Source organism: Pundamilia nyererei, unplaced genomic scaffold, assembly GCF_000239375.1.
Source record: "Pundamilia nyererei isolate P.nyererei 1_Seehausen unplaced genomic scaffold, PunNye1.0 scaffold00536, whole genome shotgun sequence".
NCBI classification, from domain to species: Eukaryota; Metazoa; Chordata; class Actinopteri; order Cichliformes; family Cichlidae; genus Pundamilia; species Pundamilia nyererei.
The window spans coordinates 57,411-81,922 of NW_005187937.1; the positions used below are offsets into that span (position 1 = coordinate 57,411).

The 24,512-nt window shown below is 39.8% G+C and overlaps 2 protein-coding genes and 1 non-coding gene across 4 annotated transcripts in view; 2 read left to right on the plus strand and 1 right to left on the minus strand.

The window, feature by feature from the left end:
- Positions 1 to 6,643, minus strand: part of LOC102192980 (N-chimaerin) — a 30,198-nt gene extending 23,555 nt beyond the window's left edge. Inside the window, exons 1-4 of one of the 2 annotated variants that reach the window (XM_005754298.1) lie at positions 6,580 to 6,643; positions 6,151 to 6,242; positions 1,122 to 1,160; positions 943 to 998 (exon numbers count right to left, since the gene is read on the minus strand). In XM_005754298.1, coding sequence (XP_005754355.1) covers positions 943 to 998; positions 1,122 to 1,160; positions 6,151 to 6,169 — 114 coding nt within the window. In that variant the 5' untranslated portion in view covers positions 6,170 to 6,242; positions 6,580 to 6,643. The other variant, XM_005754299.1, reaches the window with a different exon arrangement.
- Positions 6,644 to 6,940: 297 nt separating this feature from the next.
- trnai-aau (transfer RNA isoleucine (anticodon AAU)) lies at positions 6,941 to 7,014 on the plus strand. Its single transcript has one exon. It is a non-coding gene; the product is annotated as a tRNA-Ile (tRNA).
- A 509-nt stretch (positions 7,015 to 7,523) lies between these two features.
- LOC102194732 (FERM, RhoGEF and pleckstrin domain-containing protein 1-like) overlaps positions 7,524 to 24,512 on the plus strand; it is a 70,915-nt gene continuing 53,926 nt past the window's right edge. Inside the window, exons 1-2 of the mRNA XM_005754305.1 lie at positions 7,524 to 7,777; positions 15,864 to 16,091. Coding sequence (XP_005754362.1) covers positions 15,918 to 16,091 — 174 coding nt within the window. The 5' untranslated portion in view covers positions 7,524 to 7,777; positions 15,864 to 15,917. The remainder of the gene's footprint in view (positions 7,778 to 15,863; positions 16,092 to 24,512) is intronic.

Genomic DNA, 24,512 nt, shown 5'->3' on the forward strand with positions numbered 1-24,512 from the left:
GGAATGCTTTACAAACATTCAGAGATGAACTTACACACTTGCTTTACTTCTCTCTGGGATAACTTCCTCGGAGATGAAATGCCGGATTGCTAGTGAGGCTACAAACACACACAGCCGCTCTATCACGTGAACCGTACTGCTGCTACGTGCTACGGTTATGAGCCGAGTTACGCCATGTCGCAAGTTTTGTGAGGTGCTTTTTTGATATTTAATGGATCAGATTACATTTTTTTTTCATTTCTCTCCGATATCCGATCCAGTAATTTACGTCAGTATCGGACCGATACGTAATATCAGATTGGTCCATCTCTAGTACCTACTCTGTGGCACTTAGAATATATGCACAGATATGCAGAAACAGACACACAAACGCAGAAAAGAATAAAGTTGTTTTTTTTTCTTTTGGTGAACTGGCTGAACGTTTAGTTTAGAATTTAGTTAGTGCTCCTACCTGACTCACTTTTGTGTTCTTTAAAAACTTTGGGGGCGACCAACATGCTAACATGGACACAATGCTGGACCACTTACCAAAACAAGCATAGGGAATGGATTTAAATAGTTATCAAATAGTTTTCTGCTGCTAACATTCAAAATCTCACTTGCAGAAACCTTAACTTTTAAAGAAGCAAAGGTTTATCCAGATAAAGGGATTGAGAAACATCACCACAAAATACTGCAAGTGAAAAATGCAATAAAATTGACAACTATGCTCCAAGTGTGACTGTCTTGTTGAGCTGACCGTAGAAAACATGTTAGAGAAGAAAAACTACTTTTGCATTTGAAGACGAATTCAATGAGGATAAGAATTTGAGCAAAGCCTCGTGTGTATCTAGCAGATCTATTGATGTTTTTTCACTGCAACATCACACAGATAAAAAGCGGATTTCAAAATATGAGACGTGCTAGAATGTGCTGGTTGATAATAAGGACATGTGCTCTCACCTCAGAGGTGCAGGTGACTCTGCGTGGGTGAGGTGCCTCCTGCTGGAGCTGATACACTGTGACGGGAAAGAGGCCATGTTATAAAAATCATCAAACAATCATTGAAAACAAAGAAGACAAAATATTTAGGTATGTTTGAAAAAAACAAACAAACAAACAAAAGGTATATTGATACTTACAGTAGGATTTCCACACTGGTGGCCTGTATTCATCATGATCTGAGGACACAGAAAGCTCTCATTTAATTCCTTTGATGCAGCACCCCCATGTGGAGAAAACATGACAGTGACGCAACAGCTCTGTGTCTAAATTTTAATTTTAATTCATTAAACATACAACTGCATCAGAATGCGGATGTACTGATCAAGTCATTATCTCTTTGACATTAGACCAGCGTAAAGAAAGGGGAAGCTTAATGTACAGACGAAAATCAAATGTTTTACAATCACATCAGGGAAGAGCATTACGATTTTAGGGCACTCACATGAATTTCACAGCTAAGCCTTGAAATTGCTGAAGCAAACAAGCCAAACAAACACAGAAATCTACGCTCCAACACTGACAGCATGACTGCTTTATTTCCTAGTCTGTATGCAATTACCTTGGGACATCAGATTGATGGATTAAGTTTTTTCCACAGCAGAAACCACACAGAGCATAATTGGCGACTAAGTGGCTTAATGAATAAATCTACTCCGTGGAGCATAAAATGCTGTGAAAGATTCATTTATACCGTGGTTGCTTTTAAATGAGCTGTGCAGTGTTTATCTTTGTTACCCTCACACTAGCTTTTACTGTCAGCTCCCCTCCCTTCCTCAGGCCGTGTGAAATTAATTGTAGATGGATATCAACATCATGGCAGTGTTCCCCTGTAGTTTTATTCGGTTGTAACACACCATAAACAACACTGACAGTAGTATTAGCGAATGTGATTAAAACTAGAGATGGACCGATCCGATATTACGTATCGGTCCGATACTGACGTAAATTACTGGATCGGATATCGGAGGGAAATGAAAAAAAAATGTAATCTGATCCATTAAATATCAAAAAAAGCACCTCACAAAACTTGCGACATGGCGTAACTCGGCTCATAACCGTAGCACGTCGGAGCAGTGTGCTCACGGTAGACTGTGTGTATTTGTAGCCTCGCTACCAAACCAGCATTTCATCTCCGAGGAAGTTATCCCAGAGAGAAGTAAAGCAAGTGTGTAAGTTCATCTCTGAATGTTTGTAAAGCATTCCTGCGTTAAGCTTAACAACCGATATATGGAGCGACTGCTTCTCTATCTCTCCCTCTGCTGCTGCTACTTCAATCATGAAACTGATCAATGATCAGCTGATCGGCTTTTCTGTCGCAAGTCCGTCTCTCTTGTTTGTTTATTGCTCACTTCGCGCCAGAAAGAGGAAACCAGCGGCTGAACAACAGCAGCACGTTTAAGCTTGATAAGCTGTTGTTAGAATTTATTTAATATTACTTTCTACACCAGGATCTTTTTCTACGTAGCTGACGGCTGGTAACTGTGCAGGGGCGGATCTAGCAAAGTTTAGCCAGGGGGGCCGATAGGGCATGAACAGGGAAAAGGGGCACAAAGACATACTTTTCTTTCTTATTCTCATTTAAAATGTCTAGCTTTTAATAAATAATTATCTGAATCTTACATCCAAAGTTTTAATCTGATGTAAAATGTATAGAAGTCCATTACTGTATATAGTAACTATTAAGTCTAATAAACCCTAGTAAGCTATAGTACTTCATCATCTGTGCAGTCTGCAATTTTGTTGAAGAAAGATGTTGAATCTATTTAATTATTCTTGAAAAATAACAGATTTCTGTGCATTTTTTTTTTCACACTGAATCAAATTATAGTTTATTACGTCAATTAAGCATCATGAGGTGGAGGGTGGGTGGTTCCCTATTTTTTTTTTTTTTTTTTTGCTGGGAGTTTTAGAATCCTATTAGTTAGGTTGCTTACTCTTTAAAATACCAGAATAGGGAGGATGGAGCAGGTTTAAGTTTATTAGATTGATCAGTTTTGCTGAACTATGAAATATTTTGGGTGCAGTGCATTTTTTGCATACAGGTATAACAGAATAGCTTTAGTGTTTGTTTGTTTTTAACTTGAGTATGAACTTATACAAAAAGCAAGATATTAAAAAAAACAGTATTATTGATTAAAAAAACACACTATATCGGATTCATATCGGTATCGGCCGATATCCAAATTTATGATATCGGTATCGGACATAAAAAAGTGGTATCGTGCCATCTCTAATTAAACCCGAAACACTTTTGGCCCCAGGCGCTGGTGTGGAGTCTGGGTGAACTCTTGCGGAGCTGCTGAGCACTTCTACTCAAAGACACCCATTGTGGCGCCTGTAAAATCCCAAGGTACACATTTAAATTATGCACTTTACATCTATTGCATGTGTTGTTACTGCAATGACCTCAATTCCCAACAGAAATGAGATTTAACACTTCCACTTGTACTGGGACAAAGTGAGTCTTGTTACATAAGCATGACAAAGGCGTCATCGGTCACTACGACATGCTGTTTACTTTATCCTTTACGGCACGTAAAGCATAAAACAGGTTGTTAAAGAGGAATCAGTCACGTAGTTGCAATGAATGATGTCTTGCTTCTTTGTTCTTCATTATACTGCAGTTTCTATTCGCTTTGTTTATATCTTATTCTGCTCTGAGTTTGGCATTTTGTGTATATTCACAGCACTGAGCAAAGGTTTTGAGTTACTCCTCATCTTTTCATCTGGTGTCCAGGATTTCTGAAGCTTTTTCAAAGTTTTCCTTTGGACACTGGCTGCTTCTTCACTCTTTTTTAGTCCTGTCCTTGTGTCTCACTTGAGTTAGCATATAAAAACATCCTCGCATACACCAAGGCGAAAAGATGCAGGAAGAAGAAAATCTTACGAACCTACACTTTCTACAAATAAATATTTTATACGGTTATTTACAGTAGCAGAATGCCTATATGCATACATGTAAATGTACCTATACATTTACACATAACCACAAAAACATACAGACAACTCCAAAGCAAAACAAAAAAAATAAGCATAGCAATTTTGAACTGAGTTACTGGCCATTGTATACAAACCATTAAAGATATAGCTTATCTGACTCATGCTGTGAAAAGTGAGATGTGATTTATAAAGTGTCATGTTCACAGTGCTATGTAAAGCTTGTTTTTGATGATTCCATAGTTAGTAATGCTTAAATTAGCTAGCTTTGTTTCAAAGCACTCTGAGAAAAGTAGTTTTCTCGTTTGCTCAGCAAAACTGTCTTATATCACATAACTTCTGCAGTATAGCAGGTAATATTTCACATATTGCTTTGAACAGTCAATTAGATTGTATGTACAAAAAGAGTGGAAATAAACATATCAAAAATATCGTTTGTGAAAATAATTAAGAAATCCTACACTGAACATCTAACAAAAACTAAATTAAAATACTTAAAGTGGACCCCTATTTTGTGTCACATATATAGGGTTACAGCTTCTACAGAGTTTCAAATTATGAGGTCAGTATGTGTACAGTAATCCCTGTGAGCCAAAGGCTCAGGGTTTGGACTGCTCTGAACACAGTGTTTGAGCTTTTCGGCTGATGTGTGATGTCAGTGAGAGGAGATACCTGCTGTTTTTGAACAACAGCCAATAGCAGAAAGTTAGCTTAAAGTGGAGAGTTTTAGATAGCTGTTCAGGTCCTGTGTGAAGGCAAATCATAAGATGAATTAAGCTTATTTTAAACATTAGGCCATGCAAAGCTACTTTAGCAGAATCCAAGACCAAAAATTTGAAACTGGAAATCAGTACAAAAGGTCCTCTTTAACCCAGGCCTCGAAAATATATTTTTGTCAGCATCTGGCCAATTCAGAAATGTATTCCGTCTTCCATCTTCTTTGCATGGGTAAAACTAACAGTCCGCTTCCTGTCCTTGTGTACAGAGGCCACTCTACAAGCCTTATCTATTCAACACTTGTCGTCTCGGTATCCTGTCTTCAAAATAACTCCAAATCCTCCCCGGGCAATCGTCTCACCCTCCTTTTCTTGAGGTAACACAGGCTCAAAGATACACAAACTAACAAGAACCCAGACAAAACACACGGACTGTTCACACTCCCGGCATCTGCAACAACAAATGGGCACTTTTCCTCCTTCATAACACATGTAAGAAACACTTGGCCCTTTGCTACATTCAGAAAATAAGGGTTACAGTAAATTGCCTCGTATATTTACATTAAAAAAGCAAACTTTAAAATACAACGGGTTGCTAAAGATTAAACGCTTATGACCTCTTAACAAAGTCACATTTCAAATACGAGCTGTTAGCGGATTGTCTGATGTCCTGAAAGGAATGAAAAATAAAATAAAATAAAGTGAAACCACTGATGGCTATGATATTATATATCATATCATTAAAATACTATCAATATGTAGAGCTAGTTGCAACACTGAGAGCTTGGCTGTTTATTACAGCTACCAGGGGCACATCAGCAATATAATATAATATAATATAATATATATGTATATAAAAACCACTGAACGATGACTTTTACTTTTGAAGGAAATTTTACTTATAATGGGAATACTTATCTACACCGATTCAATTAAATTGTATTTATATAGCGCCAAATCACAACAACAGTCGCCTCAGATTTGACATATTTATATTGCACATATTATGTGAGTCATAATAAAAATGAATAAAGAAAAAGAAAAAAAGAAGATGAGAAAGACGAACATGAGGAGCCTGTAGAGAATTTACAGAGCTTGTCTTGGAAAAGCAAAATATATTTGGCACAACAGTGCATTCAGATCATACATTTGATTGCAAAAGCTGGTAGACAGTACATCTTGTTAAAAAAACAACAACCCAAAAACCAAACCATAATTAAAAACAAAGTGTCCTGGAGTCCATAAGAGATGCTATAAAGAATTATAACTGCAAACTGAACCACTTATGGCTATAATGCAATACTAGTTTTCCTTATTTAAAGGATCTGGATTTTTCTTCATTAAATCAAGTCTACTATTTGAAACTTCTGTGAATACGACCACTGACCACTTTTCATTTTTAAACAACATGTTTAAACAACAGATTGGAAGTTAATCATAAACAAATTAACACACCATTCTTAAATCCATAAGACATTCCAGGGACAATCGTGTACTGTGAGATGCTGCTTACCAAAGACATTTAGGGCCATCTTGATTCTAAGATAATAATGATGATGAACAATTAGGCAGCAGATCCAAATTTCCACCCTCTCAGTTTAAATCCTGAAAGAGAAGAGGACACAAGCGGAACAAGATGAGAGTGCAGCCGCAGCTGGAGGTGAGCTACCCGGGTCAGAGTAAAACCAGCTGAGTAATCAGCCACAATAACAGATAACCACGGTATATAAGAAAGCTAACGTTAGCGGATTCACTTTAGTTGGTAGGCTGTCCTGGAGGATAAGGCGGCGCTGGTGGACCCTTTTCTTTTAAAGTTACACTGTGAAGACAAAGCATTTGCTTCGTAGCAAAATAAAAGTGCAACAAACACGGCTCCCAACAATGTGAGAACACACGCTGGTTTTAGTAGCCCAAAGGTTAGCCAATAAGACGTGGTACTCACATCCCCATTCTACATTATAGTCGCCATCTTGCTGGGTCACGTGATCAGTCTCACCCTCTCTCCCTCTCGCTTTCTCTCTCTCTGTCGCTCTCTCGCTCTCTCGTAACTATGGCAACAGACCTGGCTGATGCTGCTTCGTGGCAAAGAAAGACGTCGTCGATGTGGGGCTGAGGTTTTCTTTTCGCCTCGTAGAATTAGTATTTGCTTTTATTGGTTGTCGTGGAATGCGACAAGTGCAATGAAAAAGTGAAAGAGAGAACCAACCACAAGAATATGAGCTTGTTCAACCAATTCATACCGCTTTCGTGAGCAGTACATATGGTACACATATAAAAACAGTTGTTCTGCCGGAAAGCCTCGTGGCCGGTTAGCTCAGTTGGTTAGAGCGTGGTGCTAATAACGCCAAGGTCGCGGGTTCGATCCCCGTACGGGCCATTTCCAGCTTTTGGTTTTTTTTTTTTCCCCAAAAAACCCCCTTTGATTTTAATTATAACAAATCATTTTTTCAACCTAATAAAAAAAAAGACAATGTAAACCATCGCTGTTAGGTGAAATGATAGAAAAAACACAAAAAATTCGACATTAAATTGTAAAAATTGTCAAATTAAAGTGAAAAATTTGTATGAAGTCTCCATTGTGTTGTAGTCCTTACTAGTAGTTGTGTAATTCTGTAATTTCCCATTACCCATTGTGTAATTTTGGATTATCTTCAATATTGATACAAAATTCAAATGTTTTAATCTAAGCAACGTTTACTTTACTCCTATTATATTCTGATATAGTCTGTTTTCTGGGGCCTGAATAATTTGAATCTCTATTAAGTTAAGGCTGTAAAGTGCTCATTGTGAGAAACAAACCAATGGCCAACACCTTACTCAGGCCGTGCGATGGCGCTGCTGAGCCGCCCAAGTTGCATTTTCTCTCCCTGACACCACCACCACCAGTGCCGGGGCGCACGGAGCGCTGGAGGCGGTGTGTGTTGCTCTTTATTGTTCCAGTAGAAAGCTCAGTGCGCGGCTTCCCACATTTGTCTGAATGGCTGCCGCGGACAAACCACGTCCCACCTGAGAGGGAGCGGTTCAGCTGCAAGCAAGAGGAGCACCGCGTTCAAAACTTACAGCGTGGATTTTACCATCTGCGGTGGACACAAAAAGCTCTCACGGACGCACATTCAGTGGATCCTGGAGGAAGAGAGGGGGTAAGGAAACCGTGCCATCCGGATTGTGAAGCGAGCTTAAACGCAGTGTTTCTGGTATTCCTCGCACAGTAGGTGCAGATTCAGACAGCTTTACTGCATTATGTAGACCAGTTTCTAGGAATAGGAGTCGTTGCTTTTTTAAAATGCAACAGTGGGTTAAGCGCGATGAGTCCGATATCTTAAGTCTAAGCTCGCTTCGATTGCAGCCACCAGTCTGTTCGTTTTCCTAATCGGCTGAGCTTTAGGAGGTCCAGCAGAGCTTCTGTTACTGTAAGCTTAAAGATAGACGAGGATATGCTCCTCCGATTACTGCTACATAAAACTTCAAGATTATTATAGTTTTAACACTTTAATCTTGAATATTTTCCACTTTATTAGTAATTCCAGTATTTTGTATTAATAATACCACACACACATGCACACACCAGCTCAGTCCCTGGACTGTGAGCAGGTTGCCTTGGCCTACTGACATCTTTGCCCTGGGCTAAAGGATTACTCTGCTAACCCACATTGTAGGGTTCTCTCTGCCAACTGTACTCTGTACTGTATGAGTACGTCTCTAAATGTGGCTCGTCGAAGTGTGCGTGCGCGTGCGCGCGCGTGCACCTAACAAAGCTGCTAGTTGATCTTTGGTGTTCTCAGAGACAATCCCCCTTTCACAGTGTGCACCTTTTAGGTGTCACAATCAGCTGGTAAACAAATCCCCTCCCTTTATTGATTTCTGAGAGACACATACTCTTCTTGGACCCCCTCCATCTTTCAGCATGAGGTCACAGGGTCAGCATCCATGATCAACAATGGTTGGGTGCTCAGGTGGAAATGCTGCCTGTTTGGTATTGCAATCAGTATGACATGGTATTGATTGCCACGTGGTGTTGATGTTGCACTCCATTTCTTGCCCACACATACACACAATACAATCTCTCCTGAGGGCAGTAGAGCAGCTTAATGGCTCAGCAGGTGGATGGTGTCACCTTGGTGGAGTCAAGCCCAGCCACTGATCTGTCAAGGAGCGCAGGTGTAGCGGGCTCGCTGTGTCATAGCCTTGATCTCACCCTCGCCAATGCTTGTCGGCTTGGGTGTCATTTTTCACTCTACTCATGTAGAATACACAGAGTGAAAATGTACACAACAAACAACACTGTCAGGTAATGGATCCCCTTTAGTGTTCATTGGCTTAGTGCATGTATTAGTTTTATTGTGTGAGTTTCGGGGGTGGGGTTAGGGGTGGGTGTAAATATATGGGACATAATCTGGAAGCAAGATCCACTTGCTTAGCTGTTTCCACACCTTCCCACCATATGTCGCTACTCAGGATGCCCTCACCAGAACACACAGGGATTTTTTTTTCTGCACAAAACAATGCTCAGTATGCACCTTCCGACTGACCTACTGACTGATAGTTGCGTGCATGTGTAGTCACCAAAAGATGGACATAGCAACATAACATCAGCCACTGTTTTTTAAGCCTTAAAAATGTTCCCAGTGCTAGTTATTTGGAGCTTTTTTGGAACTGAATTAACAGCTAGCTCTAAATAGCTCTGTTATCAAGATGCATCTGTAGAGTTTAAGGGCATGTCATACAGACACAATATCTGTTAAGCATCAGCTCTAACCAACACTGATGCGCAGACTTCATGAACTAGGGGTAACACACAAAAAGCCATGTCATTTGTCAAATATTTGTCATTCATTAAAAAAAGAGCTTCTGACATGATGGAGAAGTATCAGTGATCAGTGACTCCAGTTCAGTTTCTTGGGCTTATTTTTTAACAATATATTCCTTACAGTTTTTGTAAAAGATTTATGTTGCTTGTAATTCTGTAAATTCAACAATTTTAGCATTGAAGTTGGAGGTTCTGATCCAAGAAAATCCTGATACAGTGGTATGCGAACAGCTAAGTAGGGAATAATTCAAACATATTTACCACTAGAGCCTATGTCTCAAGTACTTGGAAAGAAGGCAAATAGAGTTCTTTTGGTATGTGAACATGTTTTCATGTTCACATACCAAAGTAAAGAAGCCTCTTGGAAGAAAGAGGCTTCTTTAGTTCTATAACAACCTATGGAGAGTCCCTGGTATATAACCCTTAGTTTTCACATCCAATGGTTCTTTTACTCTGATTCAAATCAGTTGATGAGTTTGTAAACTTGTAGCTTTTCCCTGTAATTTGACTTCTTTTTACACAGAGTAGAATCCAAGTGAACTAAAATACAGTCAAAGGAGCTTGCAAAGAAAAGCGTCTGGACTTCTTTAAGTTACTTGAAGACGTTTCACCTCTCATCCGAGAAGCTTCTTCAGTTCTAAGGTCAAATGGTGGAGAGTCCCAGATATAAACCTAGTGGGAGTATCCCCCCACAGAGGGACAAAAGGACCCCTGATGATCCTCTAATCGCCTGAGCCAAGGTGTGAAACTGGGTGTGGGTCCCAATCAGCCAGAGTTTCGGGTGAGTTCATTGTGAAACCTGGCCCCACCTTATCATGCGAATTCCTGAGATGACCTGGATGACTGAGAACCTTCACAGACATAAAATGCATCACTACAAACCAGATGAGAATGTTATTGGCCATATGTGTCCGGAGAGGGGAGCAACAAAAGTAAATGCAGGGAAAGGGTCCTGTGTTGATCTCCTATTAGAGAACATGTAGAATTTACATTTTCATTTGACTGCGAGTTGCTAGCCTATACATACCTTTCCACTTCTATAGTACCTTGCTGCATCCCAGAATGCAAAGCATACGTGGCTATGGGAAATTTTTCTGTAGCTCAAACTTACAACGTATACCTGGTATTTGATTCTGATTGAGGTGTGATCACATTCACACCATAAATGAACCGCTTTGGAATGGGTTACAGTCTGAATTTGAATTTTGGAGACTTTAGCTATGTTCCAATAACCTTGGAAGTCAGAACTCTAGAATGACTTCACTTCCTAGCTAGTGTGTTCCAACAGTAAAGTCAGAAAAGCAAGAAAATCAGGATTTGTTTTGGTTTTTAGCATTGTAGAGCCATTCATGTATGACTAGCTATACAGCATATTTGTTTGTCGGAACTTAAAAACACGCCTGTGGCACACGCATGGATAGAGCCTAGTCAGTGCTCTGCATATGGCTTGTTTAGCGAGTCATGAATATACAACAGCGGCAGTCCAGACTAAAAATTTTACAGTTTTACTGCTTGTACATTAACTGCTGCCATCTTGTATTGTTCATTCTTGATTGTTGGGGTTGCTTTGACTTTCTGAGTAGGAAATTCAAGTTAAGGGGGCATTCCAGATTAAACTGGGAACTCAGAAATTTTGATTTCTGACTTGATCTGGAACTCAGCATTAGTCCCACCCTACCATCATGTCTGCTATTCTGGTCATATGATTCAAGGTTTGAGTGGGGCTAAATCACCTGTGAAAGGGATCCCAGGACTGCACTGTAGCACGCTGATTGCTGGTGAGCTACCACAGAGGTGGTCAAAGTCAAAGTCCTTCTATGAGCAAGTCTGGTATCATGGGCATCTTAGTAACGCCTCTGGGCCATTATTTTGGCGGTTACTTTGAAGCACTATCTAAATGAGCTTTCATCTAAGTTACCACAGGAAATGGTAACTTAAATGAAAGCTGACGTTATCCACCGAATAAGGTTTTATAAATCCTTTCTTATGGATCTTTGAGGGCCATATCGCTCTCTTGCTATATCTGGTATTGGACATATGTGTTATGCCACTAGCAGGATATCTGTAATATCCTGATATAACTGTGATAGGAAAAAGTAACTGAGGCCAGAGATTATGTGCTAGTTAGTCTTTTAAATTTGTGTGGGCAGTACTTCCATGAATATTTTCAGGTTTGGGACTGTTTGTCAAACAAAGACGTTTAAAGATTTCCACAGACATTTCAAGGAATGTGTAACACTTTTTTTCCCCGGCATGCATATTCTAATTTTTTTTATAAATTACATTATGATAAAATGATTGTGTTATGACTATGCTGATCCAACCTTATGAGGTGAGGCAAGTGGGTCCTTACTATTTGTAAATGTTTGTATTATTCAGAGTTTTTCTGAGAATATTACCCCAGCTCTACCGTGTTACTTTCTCTCTACAGTGGCCCTGACACAGTGCTGTTTAAATATGACTGCAAAGCTCCCTTCATTAGCCTAGCAGTGCACCTGTGTTAGTTTCATCTTGTGATCAGTGATCCTTTTTCACAGCACAGTTTCTGCTGCTCCTTTTGTCAATAATTTAGCTTTTTTTTTAACCAGCAGCCTCATCAGTCTGTGTACAGACTTCCAGCTTCTTGCATCTCATTTGGCCTTGACATTTTAACCAAACTGCTGATTGCTAGACCTGTTTCACAGCCGACTGACTCTTCCCATTGTGCAAGCTTACACAGATTATGTAATGTCAGACTTCTCACTTCAAAAATGACCAAGCGTTATCTAATTTTTTAACAGATTGGGGTCAGAGTTGGTAATCCTTTGTATGAAAACGATCTGAATCAAATTGGTAACTTTTCTCCCTGTATGACATAAGGCTGTCTCTCATGCACTTGCAATCACATCCGATTCTCTTAGCTTGGCTTCCCCCTGGCAAACTCTTGGGAAACTTTCAGCTAGTTCAAAGCCTGGTTGAGAGGCCTAGGTCCCCCTGAGTTAAAGCCCCGCTGCTGGAAGCTCCCACAGTAGCTTCCTTTGTGCCTGCATGAGCAGCTTGCTCTGTATTCCTCTCTTGCACAACAAAACTCCATGTATAATTCCCCCAGGCTCTAAAGAGGAGATGATGAAATCCCAGCTTCCAAATTCCCTCTTTCTAGATTTAATTGGTGGTGAATTTGATTGTCAGTTTAACATGTAGTGTGTTATTATCAAGGTTCCGATTTCTTTTATGATGGTGAAGTCATTGAAATCATTCATGGAAGAATCTGTATTATTTTTATTTTAGTTCCCAGTAGATTCCTTATGTGAGCTTTTCTTTAAAAGACTGAAGACATGCAGACAACAAATCAGCTCTGCTGCCTGCAGAATATCAGCTGGGCAATTGATACGTCATTGTCAGTGAATTATTAGAGCTATAAAACTGGTTTTTGACTTGGGTAATACAGGGAGCTTTAAGTTTGTAGTTTTAAAATATGTAACATTGTTTTGTCAAGCAGGACAGTGGCATGTAAGTTTTACTATAGCTTAAAGGAAGATGTTGGTCACTGTCTCAGTGCTTCCAGCCGTTACAGCTACCAGTAAACAACTGCATGGCACTTTCATTTCATTGCAGAAGTGGTTGACAGAAACAAAGGAGTGTTCCCACTGGTGTAATGAGTAACTTGAATGTCAGATCCCTTTTTATTGTCAGGTCACTTCCTTGGTACGTCTCCAGTTTCAGGTTTTGTGACTGAGGTGTAGAGAAGCAGTAACCTGTGTGTTCATGTGAAGGGATTACTAAGGATGGTGCTGTTTTTTTGTTTTTCTTTTCTATTGCAGTGTGGTGTTATTAGCCTGGTTATTTCTGTGGGGAAAAAGATCACCTCAACTGTTCTGGGGTCAATTTTGAAATAAAGGTTTGATAAGGTTTGAATGATCATGAAAGAAACAAGACAGATGTCGAAGTTTCTTTATTTTGACCAACAGTTCAAAATGTTAAGATGTGGCAGCCAAAGTAGGAAGTGCCACTAACTGTAGTTCCTCTAGTGCCCATTTGAGGCCGTTTCCAAAAGTGGGTCAATCCCCATAGGGTCCCATGTTAAAATACCGGCTTTACAGAATACAGCAACTAATACAGCCCTCTACAACCAACTTATCCCTTTGTTACATCTGTGCGAAGTCTAAGTTTTCTTATAACTCAGCTGTTGAAGCTTAAAGTTTGGGGCCTTTCTGCTTTGACTGACAGGAACCATAATAGCCCTATTCAGAGGACTAGTACTTATTCGAACTGAGTGTACTTGGTTTCAGTCGTTTTCCATTATGATTGAGTACACCCTAATGTGCATGGATGGGGTCATTATCGAACATGGCTGAAAGTCCATTTCAGTCAGTGTATGTGGCACAAACACAACACAACAATGTAGGACATCAATGTTATACCTGCTGCTCAGTGTATGGCTTTTTGTTGACTTGTTGACATCATATTTTTAGAGCATTTCAGATCGCTTGGAACCCCGGCCAAGTAGGTGCTAAAAACGGACCTGGTCCCAGGTACTACCACCTAATAGAAAACCCTAAAAGGCTAATCGAGCCCAGCCAAGTACTTAATAGTGGAAAAGGGTTATAATACCATTACAGACAGCTGCAACAGGTGTTGTTAGACTAACTCGATTCACTTACCTGGATTTCTCAACCACATCTGTGATGCTGGTGCCTTTTTGTAACATTTTAATTGTGGTTTATTGCAAAAACTATGACTGTGCTTTTGTGAATAACATTCAAGGATTTTGCCTGCATACCTTGCTTGCCTAAATATTTTGACATCTGGCTCAAAAAATTCACTCAACCTGTACTTTATCCCCAAACTAGATACTCGTCACAGTGGCTTCACCACAGTGTCCTGTCCTCGTAAAACCACAAATTATACATCAGTTTGATTCTCCAGATTTGGGCAAAGGAAAGCTGTATTTTTCAGGCACATTTATAGGAGTCTTTGGAACAGGACAGCTCCCATCAAGCCTATGACACACTGTATTTGCTCTTGAATTATGGGCCCGGCATTGGAAGTGGTGAATGAAGCTCACATAGTTGGGGTGGATGTTTGCCATGGTGGAGTCTCCCTGCTAACTGCACCACTCAAATATTTACAACAAACTGTTTATCCGGATGCAGAGTTGTTGGTGAAAAGGAAACAACAGATTTGATTTGATTTTTTCCACTGCAGCTTAGTGGATGACTCATAGTTTACAGTCACACTTCATCTGTTGTGTGATAATAATGATCAATTATGTTGACCTTGAACAAGAAGCTGTGTTTTCTAAATGATGTTTACTACTGGGTTAGAAGTGGACATTGATGTCATGATTGATGTCATGATTTATTGACAAGAAATGCCTCTGTACATGATCTCTCTCTTTTTTTTTAATATTTAATTTTTCTCCAGACACAAACCTCAAAGTCTGCTGAGCATTGCTGGAAACGCTGGATAATTGATCCTGTGTGTTAGTGTGTCAGGGCAGCGCAGCAGTGTGTTACCCTCGTCCTTTGCCCCCCACCCTGACTGTCTTCTAAAACATTCCTCAGCTGTGATATCACCAGCAGTCCTGAGGGGTTATTTACTGTCTGAGGTTGAGGTTTATCAAGTGTGGGATGGAGGTGGGGGTGTTGTGTAATTGAATGAAAGCAAAGGGGGTGAGGGGCACAGATTGAGTGTCTTTGTGCGTTCTCAGACCGTATCTCATCTGCCCTACTTGTGATGCTTTATTCAAGTCTGAACTGGCCTTAAACAGAGCTCTGTGAATAGCTCATAGGAAATCCCAACTTCAAGCTCTGCAGCTGGGATACATGAGTGTCTAGCTAGGTGTGAGCAAGTCTGTCTGATTCTGTCTGAAGTTTATGCTATGTATGCACTATAGTCAATAAATAAATAAAGCTCATCACTAAAGAACTCAGATTAAATGTCTTTTGGTTTGTACATTGGGTAAGACCAATTTAAAGCAAAGATTGGATAAATATGGGAAGACATTTCACACATTTCTTGAAGTAATTAAACTTTGGAGTTTCTCTCCAAGCAAAGTGCCACAAAAGAACCTCTTACTCCCTTTCTTTTCTTTTCTTTTCTTTTCTTTTCTTTTTAAATAAGGTGCACAGGTCCTTTATTTTCATGTTTCAAGAATAACCTCCAGTTATTCAAGAGATCTCTCAGGTCTGCATTAATGCAGTTTGGCCTGTGTTTCTTTAAATGCTAATGACGTTTTTAGTCCTTCAGACACCCACAAAAGGGATTTAGAATTCCTATAAAAGCAGTATCAGGATGCCTTTTAAGGAAATTGTGCATGCAGATTTACTAACACACAGGATGTGCTGCAACTGTACTGTTTATAGTGAGGGCCCAAAGCATACAAAGAGACAAACTCCAATCCCACATTTTCAGAAAATTCTCTTTTCTTTCTCCACTAGACGTGAACAGAGGTCCCTGCAGCTCGATAGCCTCTTACTGTAAGGTCTGTCATCATGGTCGAACCAGCCGACAGGTCGTCCACAGCCGGGCAGAGGCTGGGTGCTCCTGAAAGCTTTGGAGTGTCCACCCTAGAGCCAGGTCTGCGCCCTCCTGCCCAGCCTCCAGGACGCCAAGTCTCCATGAGGGTGCAGATGCTTGATGACACACAGGAAGTCTTCCAAATATCAGTGAGTAACATAATGTTGGATTATTGCAGGCATACTTTAGTGATCCAGAGGGATTTAAAATAAACATGTGGGAAGTGAAGAGTGGATGTGTGAGGTTTGCACACATCTTACTGTCCATGAAAATATCCACAGCAGTGGCTGTGATGGGAGTAAAACAGGTGTTCAGCTTGGTAGAACCTCCTTGTGTGTTGTTATTGCAAATAAGCAGTGCATGAGTTTAGTTTCTTTCCATTAACCCATCAAATTTCCATATTTGTTTTTTTTTTTTGTTTGTTTGTTTGTTTGTTTTTGTTGTTTTGCTTTTTAAAATATTTACATGCTTTCATTTCATTTGGTAAATGGACTGGGACTTACACTTTTCACTACAAGCAACATTCACTCATGGATGGATGACTTGAGAGCAAGTCTGGGTTCAATATCAAGATGAGGGATACTTCAGTTGTATTGGCCCTGTTGGTTGGCGATCCACTGGCATTTCACTATTGCATTTCACGATAACTGTGTAACTGTCTGTGCTGCTCTGTACTTGGTGGAGGATGTGCTTCCAAAGCGCCCCTTTAGTTTATTTATTACCTAAGAGCCTGTTATAAAACCATCGCTGCTCTTGGGTAGCACAAAAGCCTCAAAGAATAAACCTGTGCTTCTGTTCAGAATGTGCAAAATGACTTTCATAGTCTTTTTTAGATTTTTGGCATCACGAAAAGGAAGCATTTGCAGAGTGACATTATTGCCTTCAATGTTCAGATAAGATATTGGTTTGTTTCCTTAAGCCTCTCTCCATTTTCTCTTCATCTAAGCATGTGTTTGTCATTTATTTATTACCCTCTTGCTAAACTGTCACTTTATTAACTGATACAAGCAGAAAAGGAGGGTAAAATATTAAACTATTTTTCCACAGTCCCCATGGAATTCATCACCAGTTTTTGCTCCATAGAGATGGTTCATTTTGTTCCATCCACCTTGAGTCTTATCTTCAATCTCCACTTCCTTGTGATACACGGGAAGTGGGACAGAAGCCAGCTTCCTGTCCAAGCACACCACACCTACAGACTCTTGTTTTGGCTTTGCAGACAGAGGCAGACTTTATTCTGTTTTTTTTTTACTACTTCCCAGCAGCTTGTGTTTTTCTAAACACTAAGCCTGCTCCCCTTTTTATAAAAAGATTGCTGTTATGGCATGTGTATATGTAGTAAGCAGTCCTGCATTTGTCCTGTGTTCCTAAGTTTTCATTTTCTTCTTCTTTGCTTTTATTTAGCCTTAAGCCTCCCTCTTCTGTCATTTACTCCATCGTAAACATACATAACTGTATATTACTGTAGCCAGTATTCACCCTGCTTCATAAATATTTGCATGTGTTTTGAATCTCCTTGTTAGCTTGAGTATGTCATGCGCGTCTACTTGTGCTCCCTGACTTCCTAATGTTTTGGTTTTTTTTCTTTTAAAGGCGTCCTTTGAGAGGCGGCACAGACAGCAGTTTTAATCACATTGCTGCTGCTGTGGTACTGTGGTATGTCATCTCAGGGTGGGCGTATCCTCGAATTTCAGAATTAATGTCTGCTGCAGGCTGACACAGAGTTTGGTTTCAAGCCTTCCTTGGTGATTTGCATGTCTTTAAAAAAAAACAGCTGCTGTATTTTCAGCTTCAGATTTAGGGAGTCTTTGTGATGATAATCAAGAGAGAATCCAGAAAGAATCACTGTCTCAGCTGGCTTCTCGAACATTCAGAGCTGCTGGTCTGTGGGGCTGTAATTGGTCCTCATGAAATGGCCAAGAATGCATGCGGTTGTTGGAGTGAAAGTGCCTCAGGATGTGTTTGAGTGGATGATTGGACAGTTTGACAGTGGCCTGGGATCTGGTGTCTGTGAGGGGATGTCATCTGCGTGTGAATACTACTAAATTGATGTCTCCACAAACTGATGTTCTTCACAAAGCAGCAGCCCTCTTCATATCAGGGAGCTCTTTTCTCTATCTATTTCTGTCCTCAACTCCTTTCACAGCCTCTCACACACGTATGAGTTGGTCTGTCTCTCTGGAACCTGTTTCAGCTTCACTCTTTACACCACAGGAGAGCAGAAGTATCAGGTGAAAACAGCAGCATGAAACTAAAATAGTAATATTTTTTATGTATTTATTTATTTTTATTTTTCGTTGCTGTTTTAAAAGCCAAATGTACTAAAAGATGAACTAGAAGGAGAGAAGCGAGAACAGAGCAGAGAAACATGGAACATGGGAAGTGAACCAACCAAATTAATGACAGTTGTTTTCATTGCTTCTTACAAATTTGGTGAAATAATGGGGACATTGTCTATTGAGCCTGACTCACCTAATCTGTTTTTTCCTGTTACAATAGCCTCCAGTGTATTTGTGCAGTAGGTGCAGTCGAATGTGTGAATCAGGAGATAAGCCTGCAGCTTTCACTAGCATTGGCACTTGACTGGGCATTTTTTCACTGCAGTGGAGGTAAAGTAGAAGGGTAGCTCATTAACCACCTTGTTATCAGCAAACCTCAGGCTGCTGCAGGAGAGGGGCAATAAATTTTAAAAATACATTTCATTTTAGTATTTTTTCTTTTTAGCACATGAAGAACAATGCAGACATACCATAGTGTTGTTGTAATGTTGACTAAAGCTTTTTGGGGTTGATTTCTTGAATTTGTTCTTTGTTTTAAACCACTTTTGAGACCAATTACAAGGAAATGAAGATATTTCTCCAAAATCAAGGGATAGTTAGGAGTGCACATTAATTCAGCCTGTTTAAACAAGTCTTCTGCAGGCTGAAATGCCAAACCTGCACTCAAAGCAAATCTGATTTTTGCATACTAAATGAAAATAGATCCTGTGCAGTGTTTTCATATAGATAAGTTTCAGCTAGGTTGTGTTTAGAGGACATAGTGCTTCTGTCTGTTTTCTGGGCTTCAAACGGCAGTTGCTCCAGTACTATGTTTACAATATAAAAAGCACTATCTGCAGCACATGTAGCAGAGTAGCATCACAGCTGTGCTGATTGCAGTCACGCTCTATAATCAGTCTTCCTGAAGAAATATGGATTTGGTTAATGTGCAGTCTCAAGATTATCATAAAATGTGCATTTACAAGAACCACAATAATGATTATATTTTTAGCAGGTCTTGGCTAGCTATTAATTGGAAGGCTAACTGTATGGGCCTATCACTTTCTTCAGTTTGAAGCTGCACATATTGAGAAGCTTTGCACATGTTTTGATCAATATTAGCAGTAGCTTTTTGCATCAGTTAAAACAGTAGAGCACAAATTATTCATTTAACAGGGATCTGTCACATGAAGGTGACTCGAGGCATTTGGCTGTGTCGACCCTTTGTTCCCTAGCTGGCTTCACTTCCACTAAGATAAATGCCTGATTCATCCAGTTACATCAAAGCGGTTTAGTCGTTAACTATCTTGCTATCTACACAAATTGTGTGGCACAGAGAATTATGAGGAAAAACATGACCAGTTGCAGGAATGTTTCACTTTATTGCAATAGTAGACGTTGTAAGCAGTGTAGGAAACTTTCTGTTTGTATGAAATCTCAACAAAGCGCAAATATGTATCAGAGTTTTGATGCTGTTGCTTGTTATTGCGGCCAAGGCAAGCAAGAAAGAATGGCTGATGATGACCTCACTGCTCTATATTTCCTGCAGCATCCAACAGGACAGCAGGACAACTTCCCCTCTGAGTGGTTTTGCCATAGCAGTGTTGGCAAACCACAAATTCTGAGTTTTCCTTCTTTGTTGATTCTTACCTTAACATCAGTCTTAGGCTTGAGTTAGCCTTTTTGTAAGATGTATAATTCGTTTAGCTTTAATCAGTCTAACCCACATTAGAGTAATATAAGAACAAAATTCAGACTGGTTTAATCCCACAGGCCACATCTTTTTGTGAAGTCGACCCCAGAATTTTGTTCTACAGACCAGGACAAATAATTTGGTTTGTCATGGAAAATAAATTTAGGACTTCAGACATGGGGAAGATTTAGAGTGTATGTACAGCAGGGGTCAACAAAAAAACCCCACTGAAAATGGACTACTGTGACATCTTTATTTTATAAACACACATTTCTAAGATCAGAGCCACGTTCTTAATATGAGCCTCTCTGTCTTTCATGCTCAACTGTCTGTGATTCCTATGATATTTCTGGTGTTCATGAAGCTGTATCCTCAGGCTTTCAGTCTGGAGTCTGTTCAGGACCATGAACAGACTCTGTCTCTCAGATTTCCCGTGAGAGCTAATGTCGAATCCATTAGATCCAAAGAAGACCTTGCAGAGTTTTAACTGCACTCTGCTGTTCAGAGGCAAAGAGATGAAATTTCATTAAAAACTTCTCCTGAAATCACGACAGACTGGGCAGATCATCTTGTGCGTTCAGCACTTTGTTTACTGATAGTTAACATTTTATTATTTATATCTATCAGCCTTTTTCTTTGAGCTGATCTTTGGAAATGTATATTATTTGAGTGTACACCACATTAATAAAACATCATGACATGACATGACGTAGGCGCACACTGCATTAGTGACCACTGAGTCTACACACACACACGCACATACACAGAGGCACAGACACACTCAGTCTTCATTATTAATGTGTAAAAGAGGCAGAGATGGAGGTAGTGGTAGAGGTCACGCCCAGCTGGTTAATAATTAAAGGTAGACAGGATGTGTGTGTCTGTGTTTTTGTTTGCATACATGCTGAATGGAGCATAAACTAACAGTATAGCTTTCAACACAGACAATTTCAAGCATGCACAAAGGTTTAAACTTTTGACCTACTCCTCTGATTGTTTTCTTGCATGGCATTAACAGACTTTGCCGTGTGACTCACAAGTAAAACCGTTTCACATTCTCAACAGGCCACAGCATCCGTTATTAAGGGGAAGCAAAATAACCTACATGCCAAAATCTGCAATAGCAACGATAATCAATAAGACCAGTGTATTACTCGTTATTTTGTGTTTTTCCTTTTTTCTTTTTTCTTTTAGTAAGGTCAGCTTTGACCTTGGGTGCTAACAACGAAGGTCAAGGTCAAGGTGCTTAGCCAACCTAAGTACTCATGTCCCCCGAAGGTTAGTAAGTTGCTTTAAAGTCTGAAGACGATACAAAAAAATTGTGGGTAATTGAAAGTTTTCACAGATTTTTCACATTTGGTGTGACCTGATTTTTCACCTAATTAAAAGAGCTCGAGCTACCATCACACAAAATGTAAAAATGATATGTGGATGCTAGACTGCTAACAAACACATAAACAAACATAGTGAATTACATACTCCCTTCCTTCGGAGGGAGAAAATTTTATTAATTTTAAAGTATACTACCACCTTAAAGGATGCTATAGAAGCATTGCATTTATCTTACTAATGAGCTTTTCTTTTGAACAAAAATTCAGCCCGTCCATTCCTGTGCACCACAGGACTCTATTGTTGTCTGAAAAACACATTATTTTCATTTCTTTTTTTCACATTTCAGTCCCACCTACAACAGCCTGCTGATGGAAATGACCACCGGAACACCGTTATTAATCCATAGCTCAAAATAATCCCCAACAAATGCTCTGTTTGTTCTTCCTCACGTACCAGTTTCCTCCCAGTTTCCAAACCCCACAAAGGCCAGTTTAGCCGCATAGATTGAATTTATATCTCTGTTCATTATAAACAGCCAGGTTCGGGGAAACTCAGGTGTGCACTGTAATGGAAGATTAAGAGGGTGAGGTATGGTGATGATGGAACGGGTACAGCAGGCTTAACCTGAACAGGTTATTTTCAGAGTTAAAGATTAACACCAACTGTTAAAAGGTGCTTTTTTTTTTTTTTCTTCCTGAAAATTTCTCCTGAGTTACAGATTATTGGTATTAATCAATAAAATTGTTTAGTAATGCTAAAAGGATTTCCACATATTCTTTTAGTAGGGGACAGTTTGAGTCCAGTTTTCTTAAAATCACATTTAAGGGCTCTAATGTCAGCTGTCACGTTAGACATAAACCATATTCAGAGTGGTAAGTAGGCACATTTACTTATAGATTTAAAAGACTAAATGGCCTGTAATTGTATAGCACTTTATTAGTCCCTAAGGACCCCAAAGCGCTTTGCACAACCAGTCATCCACCCATCCACACACACATTCAGTGTTTGTAGCCCTAACACTTTATGACCAGGTCTTCTAACATAGATGGTCCTTTCTCGGCTTGCCTTAGAGTCTGTGACTTTTATGTGACCGCACTTAGACGTATGAAGAAAACCTGGGTTAATAAAGAAAACTGCTGACCACTGATTGGTATGTTAGGTCGGTCCATACTATATACACACAGTTGTGTGTATATAGTATGCTTTTCTTTCTTTTTTTTCAGCCTATTGTTTTGTACATTTAGCTACAGTTTGGACATACCTTACTCCCTTGGGGTCCTCGATGATGGCACCTGCAGCTGGTCCCTTTATTTGCCAGACATCTGCAGTGCTTTCACACTTGAGCTCTCTGCATTATGTTGAAAAATATGAGGTCTATCTCTGTTATGCCTGTCCCCTGTGGACCCACCCTCACTAAGAAATATCATTGGCTCATATGATGCCTTTAATGCCTCAGGTGGTTTAGGCCTACACATATGGAGCCACATGTGGCCTCCTGGAGCTTTCACTCCTACATCCCATTTGAGTCCATCTCAGACGATTTAATAGGGAGTTTGCAAAAAAATCCCTTTTACCTGTTGATTAGTGGTTTCTGTTTGCTTGTATTGTCTTGTCTAGCATGATGCTTGCTTGAACGTAATCCCTGTAAGTATTTCCAGTATAGCCACATTAAACCAGACTTTAGGTTTCTTTATTAACGATGGCATGAATGAGAGGATGGTGGAGTATTTTGAGCGTGCTCTGTCGCAATATGCAGTCTATAAAGGTTTTTGTTGCATGATTGGATTGTGGCTTTATGATCTGTGTCAGCTCCTGACCTTATGTGAGTGTTTGTTTTTTGTCTAAAAAGAGAGCTGGGGAAAGATACAGGACTCTGGGGGGGATGGTTATGAGGATTAGGATGATGGAAGAATAGACCACATAATTTGATAGACTAGCAGTCCCCCAAGGCCTGTGATAAATGAGCTACAAGTCCCCCGCCAAATTATGCAGGAACGCACACAGACTCACTCCTTAGCTCCAGAGTGAAGCTGTTGACATTTCAAATGGATGGCCTTTGTTTTGTCGGTGTCCACTGTCTTGGAATTGAAAGAGTCATGTTAAAGGAACCAGTATAAAAGGACAGATCTTAAAAGGCAGAACGAACAAGAAAATTACTTAAAATGACAGTAACACTGTGGCAAGTTGAATTTTCCCTGTTACTGGTTTGGATGCATGTATCATAATCATTTTAAAGGGGGCCTATTATGCTGATTTCCAGCTCCATTATTTTATTATTGGACTCTAGTGGAGTCATTTTGCATCATTCACAGTTTAAATGATCCTTATTCATCTTGTGCTGGACCTTGGTGCAGCTCCTCAGTTCATCCACTGTCTGAAAGAAAGTTTGTTCCGATTGGCTGCCAGTCAGTAACAGAATTACTGACCAGCATGTGGGTGGGGCTTCTGTGTTTTAGTTGACCATATTAAGGATATCCTCTTTTTTTTGACATCATACATGTACAAGAGTAGAAAAAACTGCCTGTTACCAAGTGTTTAGAGCAGTCTGAGGCCTGAGCTTTAGACCCACAGGAATTATTGTTGCATTTCCTGATCTTAAAATGACATTCCACTACTGTAACAGGTCCACTTTAAGGACACTGCTTTGGTATCATGTGGCCAAAAACCTTAAAAATCCCGACCTTGCTACTCAGCTAAGAACATCTTTGTGGATTGATTGTGGTTCTTCCCTCCTCAGTAACAGGAATGACTGCCTCATTGTTGCACTTACAGCACGCAGACCGTGGCTATTTGGCCCTAAGAAGAGGAAATTAGTTTTAATGTAGCCTTCCTTTAGTGCATTACTATTCAGAGAACCAGACAGTAAAAATATTGTGCAGTGCCAGATATTTTTAAACTCTGGGTTGCCCAGCGGCATGTTTTTTTTATTTTCTTTTTATTTCATTTTTAATTTAATTTTTTTTTATTTGTGTGGATCTGTATGTCTTCTTCTGCACTGTTCTACCCCAAAGCACATTTTAACCCTGCTAAAATTCATTTAGAGAGAGAGAGGGAGAGAGTGATAAGAGATGAGAAAATGGGTTTTAGAATTTGGAGCCAAACTCTACTCATGTGTCTTTATGTCTTTTAAAGTTGGCAGATCTTCTGGCAGTAGTTTAAATGTGTAGGTGAAACCAAAGTAAGGTAATGGTTAAAGACGGTTCTTCTCTTCTCTTCTCAATAATCTCTTTCTTTCTGGCTTTTTTGGAGCACTTACAGAAATAACTGTACCTTTGGCAGGTCTCATT